The sequence below is a fragment of the Oncorhynchus mykiss genome, chromosome 11, assembly GCF_013265735.2.
Source record: "Oncorhynchus mykiss isolate Arlee chromosome 11, USDA_OmykA_1.1, whole genome shotgun sequence".
Taxonomy (NCBI): Eukaryota; Metazoa; Chordata; class Actinopteri; order Salmoniformes; family Salmonidae; genus Oncorhynchus; species Oncorhynchus mykiss.
This window is the reverse complement of record NC_048575.1, coordinates 11,834,845-11,857,459: the sequence shown is the minus strand read 5'-3', so window position 1 is coordinate 11,857,459 and position 22,615 is coordinate 11,834,845. Positions and strand designations below refer to the sequence as shown.

Below are 22,615 nucleotides of genomic sequence, written 5' to 3'. Positions count from 1 at the left end.
ACAGTATTAGGCAGGTATATTAATAGGTAGGTACAGTATTAGGCAGGTATATTAATAGGTAGGTACAGTATTAGGCAGGTATATTAATAGGTAGGTACAGTATTAGGCAGGTATATTAATAGGTAGGTACAGTATTAGGTAGGTACAGTATTAGGCAGGTACAGTGTTAGGCAGGTACAGTATTAGGTAGGTACAGCATTAGGCAGGTACAGTATTAGGCAGGTATATGAATAGGTAGGTACAGTATTAGGCAGGTATATGAATAGGTAGGGACAGTATTAGGCAGGTACAGTATTAGGCAGGTATATGAATAGGTAGGTACAGTATTAGGTAGGTACAGTATTAGGTAGGTACAGTATTAGGCAGGTATATGAATAGGTAGGTACAGTGTTAGGCAGGTACAGTATTAGGCAGGTATATGAATAGGTAGGTACAGTATTAGGTAGGTACAGTATTAGGCAGGTACAGTATTAGGCAGGTACAGTATTAGGCAGGTATATTAATAGGTAGGTACAGTATTAGGTAGGTACAGTATTAGGCAGGTATATGAATAGGTAGGTACAGTATTAGGTAGGTACAGTATTAGGCAGGTATATGAATAGGTAGGTACATTATTAGGTAGGTACAGTGTTAGGCAGGTACAGTATTAGGTAGGTACAGTATTAGGTAGGTATATGAATAGGTAGGTACAGTATTAGGTAGGTACAGTATTAGGCAGGTATATGAATAGTTAGGTATATGAATAGGTAGGTATATGAATAGGTAGGTACAGTATTAGGCAGGTACAGTATTAGGTAGGTATATGAATAGGTAGGTACAGTATTAGGTAGGTACAGTATTAGGCAGGTATATGAATAGGTAGGTACAGTATTAGGTAGGTATATGAATAGGTAGGTACAGTATTAGGCAGGTATATTAATAGGTAGGTACAGTATTAGGCAGGTATATTAATAGGTAGGTACAGTATTAGGTAGGTACAGTATTAGGCAGGTACAGTATTAGGCAGGTACAGTATTAGGCAGGTATATTAATAGGTAGGTACAGTATTAGGTAGGTACAGTATTAGGTAGGTACAGTATTAGGCAGGTATATGAATAGGTAGGTACAGTATTAGGTAGGTACAGTATTAGGCAGGTATATGAATAGGTAGGTACATTATTAGGTAGGTACAGTGTTAGGCAGGTACAGTATTAGGTAGGTACAGTATTAGGTAGGTATATGAATAGGTAGGTACAGTATTAGGTAGGTACAGTATTAGGCAGGTATATGAATAGTTAGGTATATGAATAGGTAGGTATATGAATAGGTAGGTACAGTATTAGGCAGGTACAGTATTAGGTAGGTATATGAATAGGTAGGTACAGTATTAGGTAGGTACAGTATTAGGCAGGTATATGAATAGGTAGGTACAGTATTAGGTAGGTATATGAATAGGTAGGTACAGTATTAGGCAGGTATATTAATAGGTAGGTACAGTATTAGGCAGGTATATTAATAGGTAGGTACAGTATTAGGCAGGTATATTAATAGGTAGGTACAGTATTAGGCAGGTATATTAATAGGTAGGTACAGTATTAGGTAGGTACAGTATTAGGCAGGTACAGTGTTAGGCAGGTACAGTATTAGGTAGGTACAGCATTAGGCAGGTACAGTATTAGGCAGGTATATGAATAGGTAGGTACAGTATTAGGCAGGTATATGAATAGGTAGGGACAGTATTAGGCAGGTACAGTATTAGGCAGGTACAGTATTAGGTAGGTACAGTATTAGGCAGGTATATGAATAGGTAGGTACAGTGTTAGGCAGGTACAGTATTAGGCAGGTATATGAATAGGTAGGTACAGTATTAGGTAGGTACAGTATTAGGCAGGTACAGTATTAGGCAGGTACAGTATTAGGCAGGTATATGAATAGGTAGGTACAGTATTAGGTAGGTACAGTATTAGGCAGGTATATGAATAGGTAGGTACAGTATTAGGTAGGTACAGTATTAGGCAGGTATATGAATAGGTAGGTACAGTATTAGGTAGGTACAGTGTTAGGCAGGTACAGTATTAGGTAGGTACAGTATTAGGTAGGTATATGAATAGGTAGGTACAGTATTAGGTAGGTACAGTATTAGGTAGGTATATGAATAGGTAGGTATATGAATAGGTAGGTATATGAATAGGTAGGTACAGTATTAGGCAGGTACAGTATTAGGCAGGTATATGAATAGGTAGGTACAGTATTAGGTAGGTACAGTATTAGGCAGGTATATGAATAGGTAGGTACAGCATTAGGTAGGTATATGAATAGGTAGGTACAGTATTAGGCAGGTACAGTATTAGGCAGGTACAGTATTAGGCAGGTATATGAATAGGTAGGTACAGTATTAGGCAGGTACAGTATTAGGTAGGTACAGTATTAGGCAGGTATATGAATAGGTAGGTACAGTATTAGGCAGGTATATGAATAGGTAGGTATATGAATAGGTAGGTATATGAATAGGTAGGTACAGTATTAGGTAGGTACAGTATTAGGCAGGTATATGAATAGGTAGGTACAGTATTAGGTAGGTATATGAATAGGTAGGTACAGTATTAGGCAGGTACAGTATTAGGCAGGTACAATATTAGGCAGGTATATGAATAGGTAGGTACAGTATTAGGCAGGTACAGTATTAGGTAGGTACAGTATTAGGCAGGTATATGAATAGGTAGGTACAGTATTAGGCAGGTATATGAATAGGTAGGTACAGTATTAGGCAGGTATATGAATAGGTAGGTACAGTATTAGGTAGGTATATGAATAGGTAGGTACAGTATTAGGCAGGTACAGTATTAGGCAGGTACAGTATTAGGCAGGTACAGTATTAGGCAGGTATATGAATAGGTAGGTACAGTATTAGGCAGGTACAGTATTAGGTAGGTACAGTATTAGGCAGATATATGAATAGGTAGGTACAGTATTAGGCAGGTATATGAATAGGTAGGTACAGTATTAGGCAGGTATATGAATAGGTAGGTACAGTATTAGGCAGGTACAGTATTAGGCAGGTATATGAATAGGTAGGTACAGTATTAGGCAGGTACAGTATTAGGTAGGTACAGTATTAGGCAGGTACAGTATTAGGTAGGTACAGTATTAGGCAGGTACAGTATTAGGTAGGTACAGTATTAGGCAGGTACAGTATTAGGTAGGTACAGTATTAGGTAGGTACAGTATTAGGCAGGTATATGAATAGGTAGGTACAGTGTTAGGCAGGTACAGTATTAGGTAGGTACAGTATTAGGCAGGTACAGTATTAGGCAGGTATATGAATAGGTAGGTACAGTATTAGGTAGGTACAGTATCAGGCAGGTATATGAATAGGTAGGTACAGTATTAGGCAGGTACAGTATTAGGTAGGTACAGTATTAGGCAGGTACAGTATTAGGCAGGTATATGAATAGGTAGGTACAGTATCAGGCAGGTACAGTGTTAGGCAGGTACAGTATTAGGCAGGTACAGTATTAGGTAGGTACAGTATTAGGCAGGTATATGAATAGGTAGGTACAGTGTTAGGCAGGTACAGTATTAGGTAGGTACAGTATTAGGCAGGTACAGTATTAGGCAGGTATATGAATAGGTAGGTACAGTATTAGGTAGGTACAGTATCAGGCAGGTATATGAATAGGTAGGTACAGTATTAGGCAGGTACAGTATTAGGTAGGTACAGTGTTAGGCAGGTACAGTATTAGGCAGGTATATGAATAGGTAGGGACAGTGTTAGGCAGGTACAGTATTAGGCAGGTACAGTATTAGGCAGGTACAGTATTAGGCAGGTACAGTATTAGGCAGGTATATGAATAGGTAGGGACAGTATTAGGCAGGTACAGTATTAGGCAGGTACAGTATTAGGTAGGTACAGTATTAGGCAGGTATATGAATAGGTAGGTACAGTGTTAGGCAGGTACAGTATTAGGTAGGTATATGAATAGGTAGGTACAGTATTAGGTAGGTATATGAATAGGTAGGTACAGTATTACGTAGGTACAGTATTAGGCAGGTATATGAATAGGAAGGTACAGTATTAGGCAGGTACAGAATTAGGCAGGTATATGAATAGGGAGGTACAGTATTAGGTAGGAATATGAATAGGTAGGTACAGTATTAGGCAGGTACAGTATTAGGTAGGTATATGAATAGGTAGGTACAGTATTAGGTAGGTATATGAATAGGTAGGTACAGTATTAGGCAGGTACAGTATTAGGCAGGTACAGTATTAGGAGGGTATATGAATAGGTAGGTACAGTATTAGGCAGGTACAGTATTAGGTAGGTACAGTATTAGGCAGGTATATGAATAGGTAGGTACAGTATTAGGCAGGTATATGAATAGGTAGGTACAGTATTAGGCAGGTATATGAATAGGTAGGTACAGTATTAGGTAGGTATATGAATAGGTAGGTACAGTATTAGGCAGGTACAGTATTAGGCAGGTATATGAATAGGTAGGTACAGTATTAGGCAGGTACAGTATTAGGTAGGTACAGTATTAGGCAGATATATGAATAGGTAGGTACAGTATTAGGCAGGTATATGAATAGGTAGGTACAGTATTAGGCAGGTATATGAATAGGTAGGTACAGTATTAGGTAGGTATATGAATAGGTAGGTACAGTATTAGGCAGGTACAGTATTAGGCAGGTATATGAATAGGTAGGTACAGTATTAGGCAGGTACAGTATTAGGTAGGTACAGTATTAGGCAGGTACAGTATTAGGTAGGTACAGTATTAGGCAGGTACAGTATTAGGTAGGTACAGTATTAGGTAGGTACAGTATTAGGCAGGTATATGAATAGGTAGGTACAGTGTTAGGCAGGTACAGTATTAGGCAGGTACAGTATTAGGTAGGTACAGTATTAGGCAGGTATATGAATAGGTAGGTACAGTGTTAGGCAGGTACAGTATTAGGTAGGTACAGTATTAGGCAGGTATATGAATAGGTAGGTACAGTATTAGGTAGGTACAGTATTAGGCAGGTATATGAATAGGTAGGTACAGTATTAGGCAGGTACAGCATTAGGTAGGTACAGTGTTAGGCAGGTACAGTATTAGGCAGGTATATGAATAGGTAGGGACAGTGTTAGGCAGGTACAGTATTAGGCAGGTACAGTATTAGGCAGGTACAGTATTAGGCAGGTATATGAATAGGTAGGTACAGTGTTAGGCAGGTACAGTATTAGGTAGGTATATGAATAGGTAGGTACAGTATTACGTAGGTACAGTATTAGGTAGGTATATGAATAGGTAGGTACAGTATTACGTAGGTACAGTATTAGGCAGGTATATGAATAGGCAGGTACAGTATTAGGCAGGTACAGAATTAGGCAGGTATATGAATAGGCAGGTACAGTATTAGGTAGGAATATGAATAGGTAGGTACAGTATTAGGCAGGTACAGTATTAGGTAGGTATATGAATAGGCAGGTACAGTATTAGGCAGGTACAGTATTAGGCAGGCATATGAATAGGCAGGTACAGTATTAGGTAGGTATATGAATAGGCAGGTACAGTATTAGGCAGGTACAGAATTAGGCAGGTATATGAATAGGCAGGTACAGTATTAGGCAGGTACAGTTTTAGGCAGGTATATGAATAGGTAGGTACAGTATTACGTAGGTACAGTATTAGGTAGGTACAGTATTAGGCAGGTATATGAATAGGTAGGTACAGTATTAGGCAGGTACAGTATTAGGTAGGTATATGAATAGGTAGGTACAGTATTAGGCAGGTACAGTATTAGGCAGGTATATGAATAGGTAGCTACAGTATTAGGTAGGTACAGTATTGCGCAGATATATGAATAGGTAGGTACAGTATTAGGCAGGTATATGAATAGGTAGGTACAGTATTAGGTAGGTATATGAATAGGTAGGTACAGTATTAGGCAGGTACAGTATTAGGCAGGTATATGAATAGGTAGGTACAGTATTAGGTAGGTACAGTATTAGGCAGGTACAGTATTAGGCAGGTACAGTATTAGGCAGGTATATGAATAGGTTGGTACAGTATTAGGCAGGTACAGTATTAGGCAGGTATATGAATAGGTAGGTACAGTATTAGGTAGGTACAGTATTAGGCAGGTACAGTATTAGGTAGGTACAGTATTAGGCAGGTACAGTATTAGGTAGGTACAGTATTAGGCAGGTACAGTATTAGGCAGGTACAGTATTAGGCAGGTAGAGTATTAGGCAGGTATATGAATAGGTAGGTACAGTATTAGGCAGGTATATGAATAGGTAGGTACAGTATTAGGTAGGTACAGTATTAGGTAGGTACAGTATTAGGCAGGTACAGTATTAGGTAGGTACAGTTTTAGGCAGGTATATTAATAGGTAGGTACAGTATTAGGCAGGTACAGTATTAGGCAGGTATATGAATAGGTAGGTACAGTATTAGGCAGGTATATGAATAGGTAGGTACAGTATTAGGTAGGTACAGTATTAGGTAGGTACAGTATTAGGCAGGTACAGTATTAGGCAGGTATATGAATAGGTTGGTACAGTATTAGGCAGGTATATGAATAGGTAGGTACAGTATTAGGCAGGTATATGAATAGGTAGGTACAGTATTAGGCAGGTATATGAATAGGTAGGTACAGTATTAGGCAGGTATATGAATAGGTAGGGACAGTATTAGGCAGGTACAGTATTAGGCAGGTATATGAATAGGTAGGGACAGTATTAGGTAGGTACAGTATTAGGCAGGTACAGTATTAGGCAGGTACAGTATTAGGTAGGTACAGTGTTAGGCAGGTACAGTATTAGGCAGGTATATGAATAGGTAGGGACAGTGTTAGGCAGGTACAGTATTAGGCAGGTACAGTATTAGGCAGGTACAGTATTAGGCAGGTATATGAATAGGTAGGGACAGTATTAGGCAGGTACAGTATTAGGCAGGTACAGTATTAGGTAGGTACAGTATTAGGCAGGTATATGAATAGGTAGGTACAGTGTTAGGCAGGTACAGTATTAGGTAGGTATATGAATAGGTAGGTACAGTATTACGTAGGTACAGTATTAGGTAGGTATATGAATAGGTAGGTACAGTATTACGTAGGTACAGTATTAGGCAGGTATATGAATAGGCAGGTACAGTATTAGGCAGGTACAGAATTAGGCAGGTATATGAATAGGCAGGTACAGTATTAGGTAGGAATATGAATAGGCAGGTACAGTATTAGGTAGGTATATGAATAGGCAGGTACAGTATTAGGTAGGTATATAAATAGGTAGGTACAGTATTAGGCAGGTACAGTATTAGGCAGGCATATGAATAGGCAGGTACAGTATTAGGTAGGTATATGAATAGGCAGGTACAGTATTAGGTAGGTACAGTATTAGGCAGGTACAGTATTAGGTAGGTATATGAATAGGCAGGTACAGTATTAGGTAGGTATATAAATAGGTAGGTACAGTATTAGGCAGGTACAGTATTAGGCAGGCATATGAATAGGCAGGTACAGTATTAGGTAGGTATATGAATAGGCAGGTACAGTATTAGGCAGGTACAGAATTAGGCAGGTATATGAATAGGCAGGTACAGTATTAGGCAGGTACAGTTTTAGGCAGGTATATGAATAGGTAGGTACAGTATTACGTAGGTACAGTATTAGGTAGGTACAGTATTAGGCAGGTATATGAATAGGTAGGTACAGTATTAGGCAGGTACAGTATTAGGTAGGTATATGAATAGGTAGGTACAGTATTAGGCAGGTACAGTATTAGGCAGGTATATGAATAGGTAGCTACAGTATTAGGTAGGTACAGTATTAGGCAGATATATGAATAGGTAGGTACAGTATTAGGCAGGTATATGAATAGGTAGGTACAGTATTAGGCAGGTATATGAATAGGTAGGTACAGTATTAGGTAGGTATATGAATAGGTAGGTACAGTATTAGGCAGGTACAGTATTAGGCAGGTATATGAATAGGTAGGTACAGTATTAGGTAGGTACAGTATTAGGCAGGTACAGTATTAGGCAGGTACAGTATTAGGCAGGTATATGAATAGGTAGGTACAGTATTAGGCAGGTACAGTATTAGGCAGGTATATGAATAGGTAGGTACAGTATTAGGCAGGTACAGTATTAGGCAGGTATATGAATAGGTAGGTACAGAATCAGGTAGGTATATGAATAGGTAGGCACAGTATTAGGCAGGTACAGTATTAGGCAGGTACAGTATTAGGCAGGTATATGAATAGGTAGGTACAGTATTAGGTAGGTACAGTATTAGGCAGGTACAGTATTAGGTAGGTACAGTATTAGGCAGGTACAGTATTAGGCAGGTACAGTATTAGGCAGGTAGAGTATTAGGCAGGTAGAGTATTAGGCAGGTATATGAATAGGTAGGTACAGTATTAGGCAGGTATATGAATAGGTAGCTACAGTATTAGGTAGGTACAGTATTGCGCAGATATATGAATAGGTAGGTACAGTATTAGGCAGGTATATGAATAGGTAGGTACAGTATTAGGTAGGTATATGAATAGGTAGGTACAGTATTAGGCAGGTACAGTATTAGGCAGGTATATGAATAGGTAGGTACAGTATTAGGTAGGTACAGTATTAGGCAGGTACAGTATTAGGCAGGTACAGTATTAGGCAGGTATATGAATAGGTTGGTACAGTATTAGGCAGGTACAGTATTAGGCAGGTATATGAATAGGTAGGTACAGTATTAGGTAGGTACAGTATTAGGCAGGTACAGTATTAGGTAGGTACAGTATTAGGCAGGTACAGTATTAGGCAGGTACAGTATTAGGCAGGTACAGTATTAGGCAGGTAGAGTATTAGGCAGGTATATGAATAGGTAGGTACAGTATTAGGCAGGTATATGAATAGGTAGGTACAGTATTAGGTAGGTACAGTATTAGGTAGGTACAGTATTAGGCAGGTACAGTATTAGGTAGGTACAGTTTTAGGCAGGTATATTAATAGGTAGGTACAGTATTAGGCAGGTACAGTATTAGGCAGGTATATGAATAGGTAGGTACAGTATTAGGCAGGTATATGAATAGGTAGGTACAGTATTAGGTAGGTACAGTATTAGGTAGGTACAGTATTAGGCAGGTACAGTATTAGGCAGGTATATGAATAGGTTGGTACAGTATTAGGCAGGTATATGAATAGGTAGGTACAGTATTAGGCAGGTATATGAATAGGTAGGTACAGTATTAGGCAGGTATATGAATAGGTAGGTACAGTATTAGGCAGGTATATGAATAGGTAGGTACAGTATTAGGCAGGTATATGAATAGGTAGGGACAGTATTAGGCAGGTACAGTATTAGGCAGGTATATGAATAGGTAGGGACAGTATTAGGTAGGTACAGTATTAGGCAGGTACAGTATTAGGCAGGTATATGAATAGGTAGGTACAGTATTAGGCAGGTATATGAATAGGTAGGTACAGTATTAGGCAGGTACAGTATTAGGCAGGTATATGAATAGGTAGGTACAGTATTAGGCAGGTATATGAATAGGTAGGTACAGTATTAGGCAGGTACAGTATTAGGTAGGTATATGAATAGGTAGGTACAGTATTAGGCAGGTATATGAATAGGTAGGTACAGTATTAGGCAGGTACAGTATTAGGCAGGTATATGAATAGGTACGGACAGTATTAGGCAGGTACAGTATTAGGTAGGTACAGTATTAGGCAGGTATATGAATAGGTAGGGACAGTATTAGGCAGGTATATTAATAGGTAGGTAGAGTATTAGGTAGGTACAGTATTAGGCAGGTATATGAATAGGTAGGGACAGTATTAGGCAGGTACAGTATTAGGTAGGTACAGTATTAGGCAGGTATATGAATAGGTAGGGACAGTATTAGGCAGGTATATGAATAGGTAGGTAGAGTATTAGGTAGGTACAGTATTAGGCAGGTATATGAATAGGTAGGGACAGTATTAGGCAGGTATATTAATAGGTAGGTAGAGTATTAGGTAGGTACAGTATTAGGCAGGTATATGAATAGGTAGGGACAGTATTAGGCAGGTACAGTATTAGGTAGGTACAGTATTAGGCAGGTATATGAATAGGTAGGGACAGTATTAGGCAGGTATATGAATAGGTAGGTACAGTATTAGGTAGGTACAGTATTAGGTAGGTACAGTATTAGGCAGGTACAGTATTAGGCAGGTATATGAATAGGTTGGTACAGTATTAGGCAGGTATATGAATAGGTAGGTACAGTATTAGGCAGGTATATGAATAGGTAGGTACAGTATTAGGCAGGTATATGAATAGGTAGGTACAGTATTAGGCAGGTATATGAATAGGTAGGTACAGTATTAGGCAGGTATATGAATAGGTAGGGACAGTATTAGGCAGGTACAGTATTAGGCAGGTATATGAATAGGTAGGGACAGTATTAGGTAGGTACAGTATTAGGCAGGTACAGTATTAGGCAGGTATATGAATAGGTAGGTACAGTATTAGGCAGGTATATGAATAGGTAGGTACAGTATTAGGCAGGTACAGTATTAGGCAGGTATATGAATAGGTAGGTACAGTATTAGGCAGGTATATGAATAGGTAGGTACAGTATTAGGCAGGTACAGTATTAGGTAGGTATATGAATAGGTAGGTACAGTATTAGGCAGGTATATGAATAGGTAGGTACAGTATTAGGCAGGTACAGTATTAGGCAGGTATATGAATAGGTACGGACAGTATTAGGCAGGTACAGTATTAGGTAGGTACAGTATTAGGCAGGTATATGAATAGGTAGGGACAGTATTAGGCAGGTATATTAATAGGTAGGTAGAGTATTAGGTAGGTACAGTATTAGGCAGGTATATGAATAGGTAGGGACAGTATTAGGCAGGTACAGTATTAGGTAGGTACAGTATTAGGCAGGTATATGAATAGGTAGGGACAGTATTAGGCAGGTATATGAATAGGTAGGTAGAGTATTAGGTAGGTACAGTATTAGGCAGGTATATGAATAGGTAGGTACAGTATTAGGCAGGTACAGTATTAGGCAGGTATATGAATAGGTAGGTACAGTATTAGGTAGGTACAGTATTAGGCAGGTACAGTATTAGGCAGGTATATGAATAGGTAGGTACAGTATTAGGCAGGTATATGAATAGGTAGGTACAGTATTAGGAAGGTACAGTATTAGGCAGGTATATGAATAGGTAGGTACAGTATTAGGCAGGTATATGAATAGGTAGGTACAGTATTAGGTAGGTACAGTATTAGATAGGTACAGTATTAGGCAGGTACAGTATTAGGCAGGTATATGAATAGGTAGGTACAGTATTAGGTAGGTACAGTATTAGGCAGGTATATGAATAGGTAGGTACAGTATTAGGCAGGTATATGAATAGGTAGGTACAGTATTAGGCAGGTACAGTATTAGGCAGGTATATGAATAGGTAGGTACAGTATTAGGCAGGTATATGAATAGGTAGGTACAGTATTAGGTAGGTACAGTATTAGGCAGGTACAGTATTAGGCAGGTACAGTATTAGGCAGGTATATGAATAGGTTGGTACAGTATTAGGCAGGTATATGAATAGGTACGGACAGTATTAGGCAGGTATATGAATAGGTAGGTACAGTATTAGGCAGGTATATGAATAGGTAGGTACAGTATTAGGCAGGTATATGAATAGGTAGGGACAGTATTAGGCAGGTACAGTATTAGGCAGGTATATGAATAGGTAGGGACAGTATTAGGCAGGTATATGAATAGGTAGGGACAGTATTAGGCAGGTATATGAATAGGTAGGTAGAGTATTAGGTAGGTACAGTATTAGGCAGGTATATGAATAGGTACGGACAGTATTAGGCAGGTACAGTATTAGGTAGGTACAGTATTAGGCAGGTATATGAATAGGTAGGGACAGTATTAGGCAGGTATATGAATAGGTAGGTAGAGTATTAGGTAGGTACAGTATTAGGCAGGTATATGAATAGGTAGGGAAAGTATTAGGCAGGTATATGAATAGGTAGGTAGAGTATTAGGTAGGTACAGTATTAGGCAGGTATATGAATAGGTAGGGACAGTATTAGGCAGGTACAGTATTAGGTAGGTACAGTATTAAGCAGGTATATGAATAGGTAGGTACAGTATTAGGTAGGTATATGAATAGGTAGGCACAGTATTAGGCAGGTACAGTATTAGGCAAGTATATGAATAGGTAGGTACAGTATTAGGTGGGTACAGTATTAGGCAGGTACAGTATTAGGTAGGTACAGTATTAGGTAGGGACAGTATTAGGCAGGTACAGTATTAGGCAGGTATATGAATAGGTAGGGACAGTATTAGGTAGGTACAGTATTAGGCAGGTACAGTATTAGGCAGGTATATGAATAGGTAGGTACAGTATTAGGCAGGTATATGAATAGGTAGGTACAGTATTAGGCAGGTACAGTATTAGGCAGGTATATGAATAGGTAGGTACAGTATTAGGCAGGTATATGAATAGGTAGGTACAGTATTAGGCAGGTACAGTATTAGGTAGGTATATGAATAGGTAGGTACAGTATTAGGCAGGTATATGAATAGGTAGGTACAGTATTAGGCAGGTACAGTATTAGGCAGGTATATGAATAGGTAGGTACAGTATTAGGTAGGTACAGTATTAGGCAGGTACAGTATTAGGCAGGTATATGAATAGGTAGGTACAGTATTAGGCAGGTATATGAATAGGTAGGTACAGTATTAGGAAGGTACAGTATTAGGCAGGTATATGAATAGGTAGGTACAGTATTAGGCAGGTATATGAATAGGTAGGTACAGTATTAGGCAGGTACAGTATTAGGTAGGTATATGAATAGGTAGGTACAGTATTAGGCAGGTACAGTATTAGGCAGGTATATGAATAGGTAGGGACAGTATTAGGCAGGTACAGTATTAGGTAGGTACAGTATTAAGCAGGTATATGAATAGGTAGGTACAGTATTAGGTAGGTATATGAATAGGTAGGCACAGTATTAGGCAGGTACAGTATTAGGCAAGTATATGAATAGGTAGGTACAGTATTAGGTAGGTACAGTATTAGGCATGTACAGTATTAGGTAGGTACAGTATTAGGCAGGTACAGTATTAGGCAGGTACAGTATTAGGCAGGTATATGAATAGGTAGGGACAGTATTAGGCAGGTACAGTATTAGGCAGGTATATGAATAGGTAGGGACAGTATTAGGTAGGTACAGTATTAGGCAGGTACAGTATTAGGCAGGTATATGAATAGGTAGGTACAGTATTAGGCAGGTATATGAATAGGTAGGTACAGTATTAGGCAGGTACAGTATTAGGCAGGTATATGAATAGGTAGGTACAGTATTAGGCAGGTATATGAATAGGTAGGTACAGTATTAGGCAGGTACAGTATTAGGTAGGTATATGAATAGGTAGGTACAGTATTAGGCAGGTATATGAATAGGTAGGTACAGTATTAGGCAGGTACAGTATTAGGCAGGTATATGAATAGGTAGGTACAGTATTAGGTAGGTACAGTATTAGGCAGGTACAGTATTAGGCAGGTATATGAATAGGTAGGTACAGTATTAGGCAGGTATATGAATAGGTAGGTACAGTATTAGGAAGGTACAGTATTAGGCAGGTATATGAATAGGTAGGTACAGTATTAGGCAGGTATATGAATAGGTAGGTACAGTATTAGGTAGGTACAGTATTAGGTAGGTACATTATTAGGCAGGTATATGAATAGGTAGGTACAGTATTAGGTAGGTACAGTATTAGGCAGGTACAGTATTAGGCAGGTATATGAATAGGTAGGTACAGTATTAGGCAGGTATATGAATAGGTAGGTACAGTATTAGGCAGGTACAGTATTAGGCAGGTATATGAATAGGTAGGTACAGTATTAGGCAGGTATATGAATAGGTAGGTACAGTATTAGGTAGGTACAGTATTAGGAAGGTACAGTATTAGGCAGGTACAGTATTAGGCAGGTATATGAATAGGTTGGTACAGTATTAGGCAGGTATATGAATAGGTACGGACAGTATTAGGCAGGTATATGAATAGGTAGGTACAGTATTAGGCAGGTATATGAATAGGTAGGTACAGTATTAGGCAGGTATATGAATAGGTAGGGACAGTATTAGGCAGGTACAGTATTAGGCAGGTATATGAATAGGTAGGGACAGTATTAGGCAGGTATATGAATAGGTAGGGACAGTATTAGGCAGGTATATGAATAGGTAGGTAGAGTATTAGGTAGGTACAGTATTAGGCAGGTATATGAATAGGTACGGACAGTATTAGGCAGGTACAGTATTAGGTAGGTACAGTATTAGGCAGGTATATGAATAGGTAGGGACAGTATTAGGCAGGTATATGAATAGGTAGGTAGAGTATTAGGTAGGTACAGTATTAGGCAGGTATATGAATAGGTAGGGAAAGTATTAGGCAGGTATATGAATAGGTAGGTAGAGTATTAGGTAGGTACAGTATTAGGCAGGTATATGAATAGGTAGGGACAGTATTAGGCAGGTACAGTATTAGGTAGGTACAGTATTAAGCAGGTATATGAATAGGTAGGTACAGTATTAGGTAGGTATATGAATAGGTAGGCACAGTATTAGGCAGGTACAGTATTAGGCAAGTATATGAATAGGTAGGTACAGTATTAGGTAGGTACAGTATTAGGCAGGTACAGTATTAGGTAGGTACAGTATTAGGCAGGTACAGTATTAGGCAGGTACAGTATTAGGCAGGTATATGAATAGGTAGGTACAGTATTAGGCAGGTATATGAATAGGTAGGGACAGTATTAGGCAGGTACAGTATTAGGCAGGTATATGAATAGGTAGGGACAGTATTAGGTAGGTACAGTATTAGGCAGGTACAGTATTAGGCAGGTATATGAATAGGTAGGTACAGTATTAGGCAGGTATATGAATAGGTAGGTACAGTATTAGGCAGGTACAGTATTAGGCAGGTATATGAATAGGTAGGTACAGTATTAGGCAGGTATATGAATAGGTAGGTACAGTATTAGGCAGGTACAGTATTAGGCAGGTATATTAATAGGTACGGACAGTATTAGGCAGGTACAGTATTAGGTAGGTACAGTATTAGGCAGGTATATGAATAGGTAGGGACAGTATTAGGCAGGTATATGAATAGGTAGGTAGAGTATTAGGTAGGTACAGTATTAGGCAGGTATATGAATAGGTAGGGACAGTATTAGGCAGGTACAGTATTAGGTAGGTACAGTATTAGGCAGGTATATGAATAGGTAGGGACAGTATTAGGCAGGTATATGAATAGGTAGGTAGAGTATTAGGTAGGTACAGTATTAGGCAGGTATATGAATAGGTAGGTACAGTATTAGGCAGGTACAGTATTAGGCAGGTATATGAATAGGTAGGTACAGTATTAGGTAGGTATATGAATAGGTAGGTACAGTATTAGGTAGGTACAGTATTAGGCAGGTATATGAATAGGTAGGTACAGTATTAGGCAGGTATATGAATAGGTAGGTACAGTATTAGGCAGGTACAGTATTAGGCAGGTATATGAATAGGTAGGTACAGTATTAGGCAGGTATATGAATAGGTAGGTACAGTATTAGGTAGGTACAGTATTAGGTAGGTACAGTATTAGGTAGGTACAGTATTAGGCAGGTATATGAATAGGTAGGTACAGTATTAGGCAGGTATATGAATAGGTAGGGACAGTATTAGGCAGGTACAGTATTAGGCAGGTATATGAATAGGTAGGGACAGTATTAGGCAGGTATATGAATAGGTAGGGACAGTATTAGGCAGGTATATGAATAGGTAGGTAGAGTATTAGGTAGGTACAGTATTAGGCAGGTATATGAATAGGTAGGGACAGTATTAGGCAGGTATATGAATAGGTAGGGACAGTATTAGGCAGGTATATGAATAGGTAGGTAGAGTATTAGGTAGGTACAGTATTAGGCAGGTATATGAATAGGTAGGGACAGTATTAGGCAGGTATATGAATAGGTAGGGACAGTATTAGGCAGGTATATGAATAGGTAGGTAGAGTATTAGGTAGGTACAGTATTAGGCAGGTACAGTATTAGGCAGGTATATGAATAGGTAGGTACAGTATTAGGCAGGTATATGAATAGGTACGGACAGTATTAGGCAGGTATATGAATAGGTAGGTAGAGTATTAGGCAGGTATATGAATAGGTAGGTACAGTATTAGGCAGGTATATGAATAGGTAGGGACAGTATTAGGCAGGTACAGTATTAGGCAGGTATATGAATAGGTAGGGACAGTATTAGGCAGGTATATGAATAGGTAGGGACAGTATTAGGCAGGTATATGAATAGGTAGGTAGAGTATTAGGTAGGTACAGTATTAGGCAGGTATATGAATAGGTAGGGACAGTATTAGGCAGGTATATGAATAGGTAGGGACAGTATTAGGCAGGTATATGAATAGGTAGGGACAGTATTAGGCAGGTATATGAATAGGTAGGTAGAGTATTAGGTAGGTACAGTATTAGGCAGGTATATGAATAGGTACGGACAGTATTAGGCAGGTACAGTATTAGGTAGGTACAGTATTAGGCAGGTATATGAATAGGTAGGGACAGTATTAGGCAGGTATATGAATAGGTAGGTAGAGTATTAGGTAGGTACAGTATTAGGCAGGTATATGAATAGGTAGGGACAGTATTAGGCAGGTATATGAATAGGTAGGTAGAGTATTAGGTAGGTACAGTATTAGGCAGGTATATGAATAGGTAGGTACAGTATTAGGTAGGTACAGTATTAGGCAGGTACAGTATTAGGTAGGTACAGTATTAGGCAGGTACAGTATTAGGCAGGTATATGAATAGGTAGGTACAGTATTAGGCAGGTATATGAATAGGTAGGTACAGTATTAGGCAGGTACAGTATTAGGCAGGTATATGAATAGGTAGGTATAGTATTAGGTAGGTATATGAATAGGTAGGTACAGTATTAGGCAGGTATATGAATAGGTAGGTACAGTATTAGGCAGGTATATGAATAGGTAGGTACAGTATTAGGCAGGTATATGAATAGGTAGGTACAGTATTAGGCAGGTATATGAATAGGTAGGTACAGTATTAGGCAGGTATATGAATAGGTAGGGACAGTATTAGGCAGGTACAGTATTAGGCAGGTATATGAATAGGTAGGGACAGTATTAGGCAGGTATATGAATAGGTAGGTAGAGTATTAGGTAGGTACAGTATTAGGCAGGTATATGAATAGGTAGGTAGAGTATTAGGTAGGTACAGTATCAGGCAGGTATATGAATAGGTAGGGACAGTATTAGGTAGGTACAGTATTAGGCAGGTATATGAATAGGTAGGGACAGTATTAGGCAGGTACAGTATTAGGTAGGTACAGTATTAAGCAGGTATATGAATAGGTAGGGACACAGTATTGTTTTCTCCTTTAAAATCTCTTGCTCCCACCTGAGACGCAGACGTCCCATCTACACCTGGAAATGCAAATGCGCTACGCTAAATGCTAAATGTACTCGTTAAAACTCAAACGTTCATTAAAACACACATGCAGGGTATTGAATTAAAGCTACACTTGTTGTGAATCTAGCCAACAAGTCAGATTTTTAAAATGCTTTTCGGCGAAAGCATGAGAAGCTATTATCTGATAGCATGCAACACCCCAAAATACCTGAAGGGGACATAAACAAAAGAATTAGCGTAGCCGGCGCTACACAAAAAGCAGAAATAAAATATAAAACATTCATTACCTTTGATGATATTCTTTGTTGGCACTCCTATATGTCCCTTAAACATCACAATTGAGTCTTTTTCCCGATTAAATCTGTCCATGTATGCCCAAAATATCCATTTGTATAGCCTGTCTGGTTCAGGAAAAAGCTCCGTTCCAAAACGCAACGCCATTTTTTAAAATTATATAAGTTGCCTATATTCTTTGACAAAACACTTCAACCTACTTTTGTAACCCAACTTTAGGTATTTGTAAACGTTAATAAGCGATCAAATTGATCACTGGGCGATCTGTATTCAATAGCAGCTACTCAAGAATTACTGTATGCTGGACGAAATTAAGGATCTATTTGTCATCACACAAACTATTTTTGTCAACGAAAATGACGTTTTTGGCGACATCATGTGGAAGTTGTAGGAACTGCAAGCTCCCGGCTATATATTTTTGCTTGCAATAAACAATTCAGAGACTGGCGGATGAATACTTTTCTGTGGTTTTTGTGACCAGGTTTTTCTTGGGAATTCGCTTGCTGTTCACGTTCTGTTATAGTCACATACATTATTTAACCAGTTTTAGAAACGTCAGAGTGTTTTCTATCCACACATACTAATCATATGCATATACTATATTGCTGGCATGAGTAGCAGGACGCTGAAATGTTGCGCGATTTTTAACAGAATGTTCGAAAAAGTAGGGGGTCGACTTAAGAAAAGCCCTGCTTTGACTTCAACGGACAAAAAGGTTTGCTGCCTGGATGTCTGTGTGCTCAATAATATCAGTTTTGTGCTGTTATCCTGGGCAGAATTGCCCCTACCTTCAATACTCGTGGCCTCTTGCACATTTCAGTCCGTCATGTTTAAGACCCTACAATTCCCTTCTGTGAAGACCGTTTGGGAACAATGTCAATAGTTAACCCTGGGTGAGGCCCGCGGAGCTTCCAACTCAACATATACCAACTTCCAGCTGGTATAGGTTTTACACCGATGTCAAATATAATACCAACCTACTGAGTTTCACTTCACACCAGCCAGGGGTTGGAATACCAAGATAACATACCAAGATATCATAATAGTATGATACTATAACAAAGCATATGATATTTGCTCTGAAACAAATGGAGCAAGCAGTGATTGGGAAAATCAAATACTCCAAAATGACGACAAAAGCCCATTCAGATACAGGTCAATATAAACTGTACATCTGACTAGCCCTTGAAATCTGAGTATGGGAGTGAACGTTGCAATTGAGATGTAGCCTAGCCATAGAGATATAATAATTAGAAGAGATGTTACTACACAACTCCGTGTTCTGTGTTGGGTGGACCGGCGGCCAGATCTATTTTCTATGGATGTAACAAAGAGACGGCGTCCTACAGGTCTACTTACTTGGTCCATTGACATCGGGCAGGTGGGTGAACCTCTCGTTGCAGAAGTTCCCCTCGCAGCAACAGAAGAAGACCTGAGGATTCTCCTCTGTCGCCACACACTCTTGCCTGAGAAAAAAAATACAACATTTTAGCGACCGTCAAAGGGAAACGCTTTAGTCTAGAGCAGAGAAGGGAGCGCCTCAGCTTTCTGCTGACTTCAGTGCTTAAGAGGGCCTGTGGTTATTCCCTACGCCGGGTCGTGTTCAGAAGGGAAGTTCCGTTATGAAAAGCAGTGAAACAGGAAGGTTCTACCAGAAACTGCTCAATAAGAAACTCTGTTTTAATATCGTTTTCCGATGCAAGACGTTCAGAAAAGCTTTGCCACTGTGTACCCTAATGAACACGACCCGGAAACAGAATTAGGGCCTATGACCTGCTCAGACAACTAACTAACCCTAAGCTCCTCCTCCTTCCGTTCCCATCCGTCGCCATGCAACGCTCACACTATTGACTTCTTGACCACTGTGGAGGACAGGAGGAGGAGTAGGGAGAGGACTGGCAGTGTTGCCATCATACTGCTGATGGGGCGCCGGGCACATCGGCCCGGGTCAGCGATGTGGTAGCCTGGCGGGTCATTGGGCAGTGTCCTCTCCCCTCAAAGAGCCAGAGTCAATGGCGAGGTCAGCCAGTCGACCCTGACAACACTGGAAGGGGGCCCGGGCGAAGTGGAGGAGACTCCTCAAGCTGTCCCGATATGAACACCAACTCCCAACAGTAGGATGGTTGTGATCATGATGCAAATTTGAAGATTGAGATTTTAAAGACACCCACTGTATGTCTAGACTAGAGGGTCCACACTGACAACTGTTGCTTCCAGGATCAACTTACACACGATATAAAAAGCATTTACATTAATGCATTCAAGGAACCTGGATTTCCGCAGGGTAATACAGTGGGGCAAAACAGTATTTACTCAGCCACCAATTGTGCAAGTTCTCCCACTTAAAAAGATGAGAGGCCTGTAATTTTCATCATAGGTACACTTCAACTATGACAGACAAAATGAGAAAAAAATATCCAGAAAATCACATTGTATGATTTTTTATGAATTTGCAAATTATGGTAGAAAATAAGTATTTGGTCACCTACAAACAAGCAAGATTTCTGGCTCTCACTGACCTGTAACTTATTCTTTAAGAGGCTCCTCTGTCCTCCACTCGTTACCTGTATTAATGGCACCTGTTTGAACGTGTTATCAGTATAAAAGACACCTGTCCACAACCTCAAACAGTCACACTCCAAACTCCACTATGGCCAAGACCAAAGAGCTGTCAAAGGACACCAGAAACAAAATTGTAGACCTGCACCAGGTTGGGAAGACTGAATCTGCAATAGGTAAGCAGCTTGGTTTGAAGAAATCAACTGTGGGAGCAATTATTAGGAAATGGAAGACATACAAGACCACTGATAATCTCCCTCGGTCTGGGGCTCCACGCAAGATCTCACCCCGTGGGGTCAAAATGATCACAAGAACGGTGAGCAAAAATCCCAGAACCACACGGGGGGACCTAGTGAATGACCTGCAGAGAGCTGGGACCAAAGTAACAAAGCCTAACATCAGTAACACACTACGCCGCCAGGGACTCAAATCCTGCAGTGCCAGACGTGTCCCCCTGCTTAAGCCAGTACATGTCCAGGCCCGTCTGAAGTTTGCTAGAGAGCATTTGGATGATCCAGAAGAAGATTGGGAGAATTTCATATGGTCAGATGAAACCAAAATAAAACTTTTTGGTAAAAACTCAACTCGTCGTGTTTGGAGGACAAAGAATGCTGAGTTGCATCCAAAGAACACCATACCTACTGTGAAGCATGGGGGTGGAAACATCATGCTTTGGGGCTGTTTTTCTGCAAAGGGACCAGGACGACTGATCCGTGTAAAGGAAAGAATGAATGGGGCCATGTATCGTGAGATTTTGAGTGAAAACCTCCTTCCATCAGCAAGGGCATTAAAGATGAAATGTGTCTGGGTTTCTCAGCATGACAATGATCCCAAACACACCGCCCAGGCAACGAAGGAGTGACTTCGTAAGAAGCATTTCAAGGTCCTGGAGTGGCATAGCCAGTCTCCAGATCTCAACCCCATAGAAAATCTTTGGAGGGAGTTGAAAGTCCGTGTTACCCAGCAACAGCCCCAAAACATCTGAGATCTGCATGGAGGAATGGGTCAAAATACCAGCAAGTGTGTGAAGACCTTGTGAAGACTTAAAGAAAACATTTGACCTCTGTCATTGCCAACAAAGGGTATATAACAAAGTATTGAGATAAACTTTTGTTATTGACAAAATACTTATTTTCCACCATAATTTGCAAATAAATTCATAAAACAATCCTACAAATGTGATTTTCTGGATTTTTTATTGTTGAAGTGTACCTATGATGAAAATTACAGGCCTCTCATCTTTTTAAGTGGGAGAACTTGCACAATTGGTGGCTGACTAAATACTTTTTTGCCCCACTATATGTTGCACAGTTCATTCAGAACAGGACGGACCTCCTCACCGGTGGTGGCAAGATAACATATCTTTACCCAAGTCTAATCTACAACAGTCTCGAGCGTCTTCAACAGTCTCGAGCGTCTTCAACAGTCTCGAGTGTCTTCAAAAAAAGCTTTTCGACTTAAGCCCGTCACTCAACGCACTTCGATGTTTGGTATTTCCAACATGCACCAGAGGATCTGCTCGTCTGCTATTTTAAGAAGTGGCGACCTCTAGTTTAAGCAACCTGGGATTGCTGGTGTTGCGTTTCAAGATCAGTCATTGTTGCTGGCCCACTTTCGCACTGGCAGTCTCGATGAGGGAATGGTTTCATACACAGCCTTTTCATGGTGAGAACTCACGCAGCTTTAGGATTGAGCTTGTAGAAAACCTCTGGTTAAATACCCAGAAACAAAAGCCCTTTATGTTACCTTGGCTCTTCTCATTCAACACTATAAAACACAACCATGTTCATTCTTTCCAAGTTGATCATTTAAACCCCATGTACACGTGTCTCACTCTGTAAACAACAATGCAGTGGATTGGTTTTAGCCAAAACCTTTTTTCTCCTCTATAACGTTTATGCGGGGAGAAGCGACTGTATTCAAGCTTCCCATCCGGATCCATCTATTCAACGATTTATCTGGGTCTTGGGAGAGAGGCCGGAAATAGATCGCAACGGCAATCGGTTGAAAAATCTACAGCACCACTCCGCCTGACTTTTCCGGCGACAGCCAAGCCTTGGTTATGGCGCACCTACGGGACCCGCCGGGCGCAGGGCAACTGTATATTCCAGTTTGACAGAGAGACATTTAATATGGAGTCCATGCTTCTACGTCTGCATTGCTTTCTGTTTGGGATTTGAGGCTGGCTTTTCAGATTTTGTCATCTGCTGATGTACAAAGGACTTTAGAAAAACATTTGATGAGTAACACTTCCGATAGATGAAATGGAAACTAAAATGTTCGATAACACAAGCGAAATGTC

At 39.9% G+C, this 22,615-nt stretch overlaps 1 protein-coding gene across 1 annotated transcript in view; it reads right to left on the bottom strand.

The window, feature by feature from the left end:
- Window positions 1–22,615, bottom strand: part of LOC110535274 (activin receptor type-2B) — an 87,688-nt gene that overhangs the window by 28,307 nt on the left and 36,766 nt on the right. Inside the window, exon 3 of the mRNA XM_021620174.2 lies at window positions 19,114–19,220. Within this exon, the coding sequence (XP_021475849.2) occupies window positions 19,114–19,220 (107 nt within the window). The remainder of the gene's footprint in view (window positions 1–19,113; window positions 19,221–22,615) is intronic.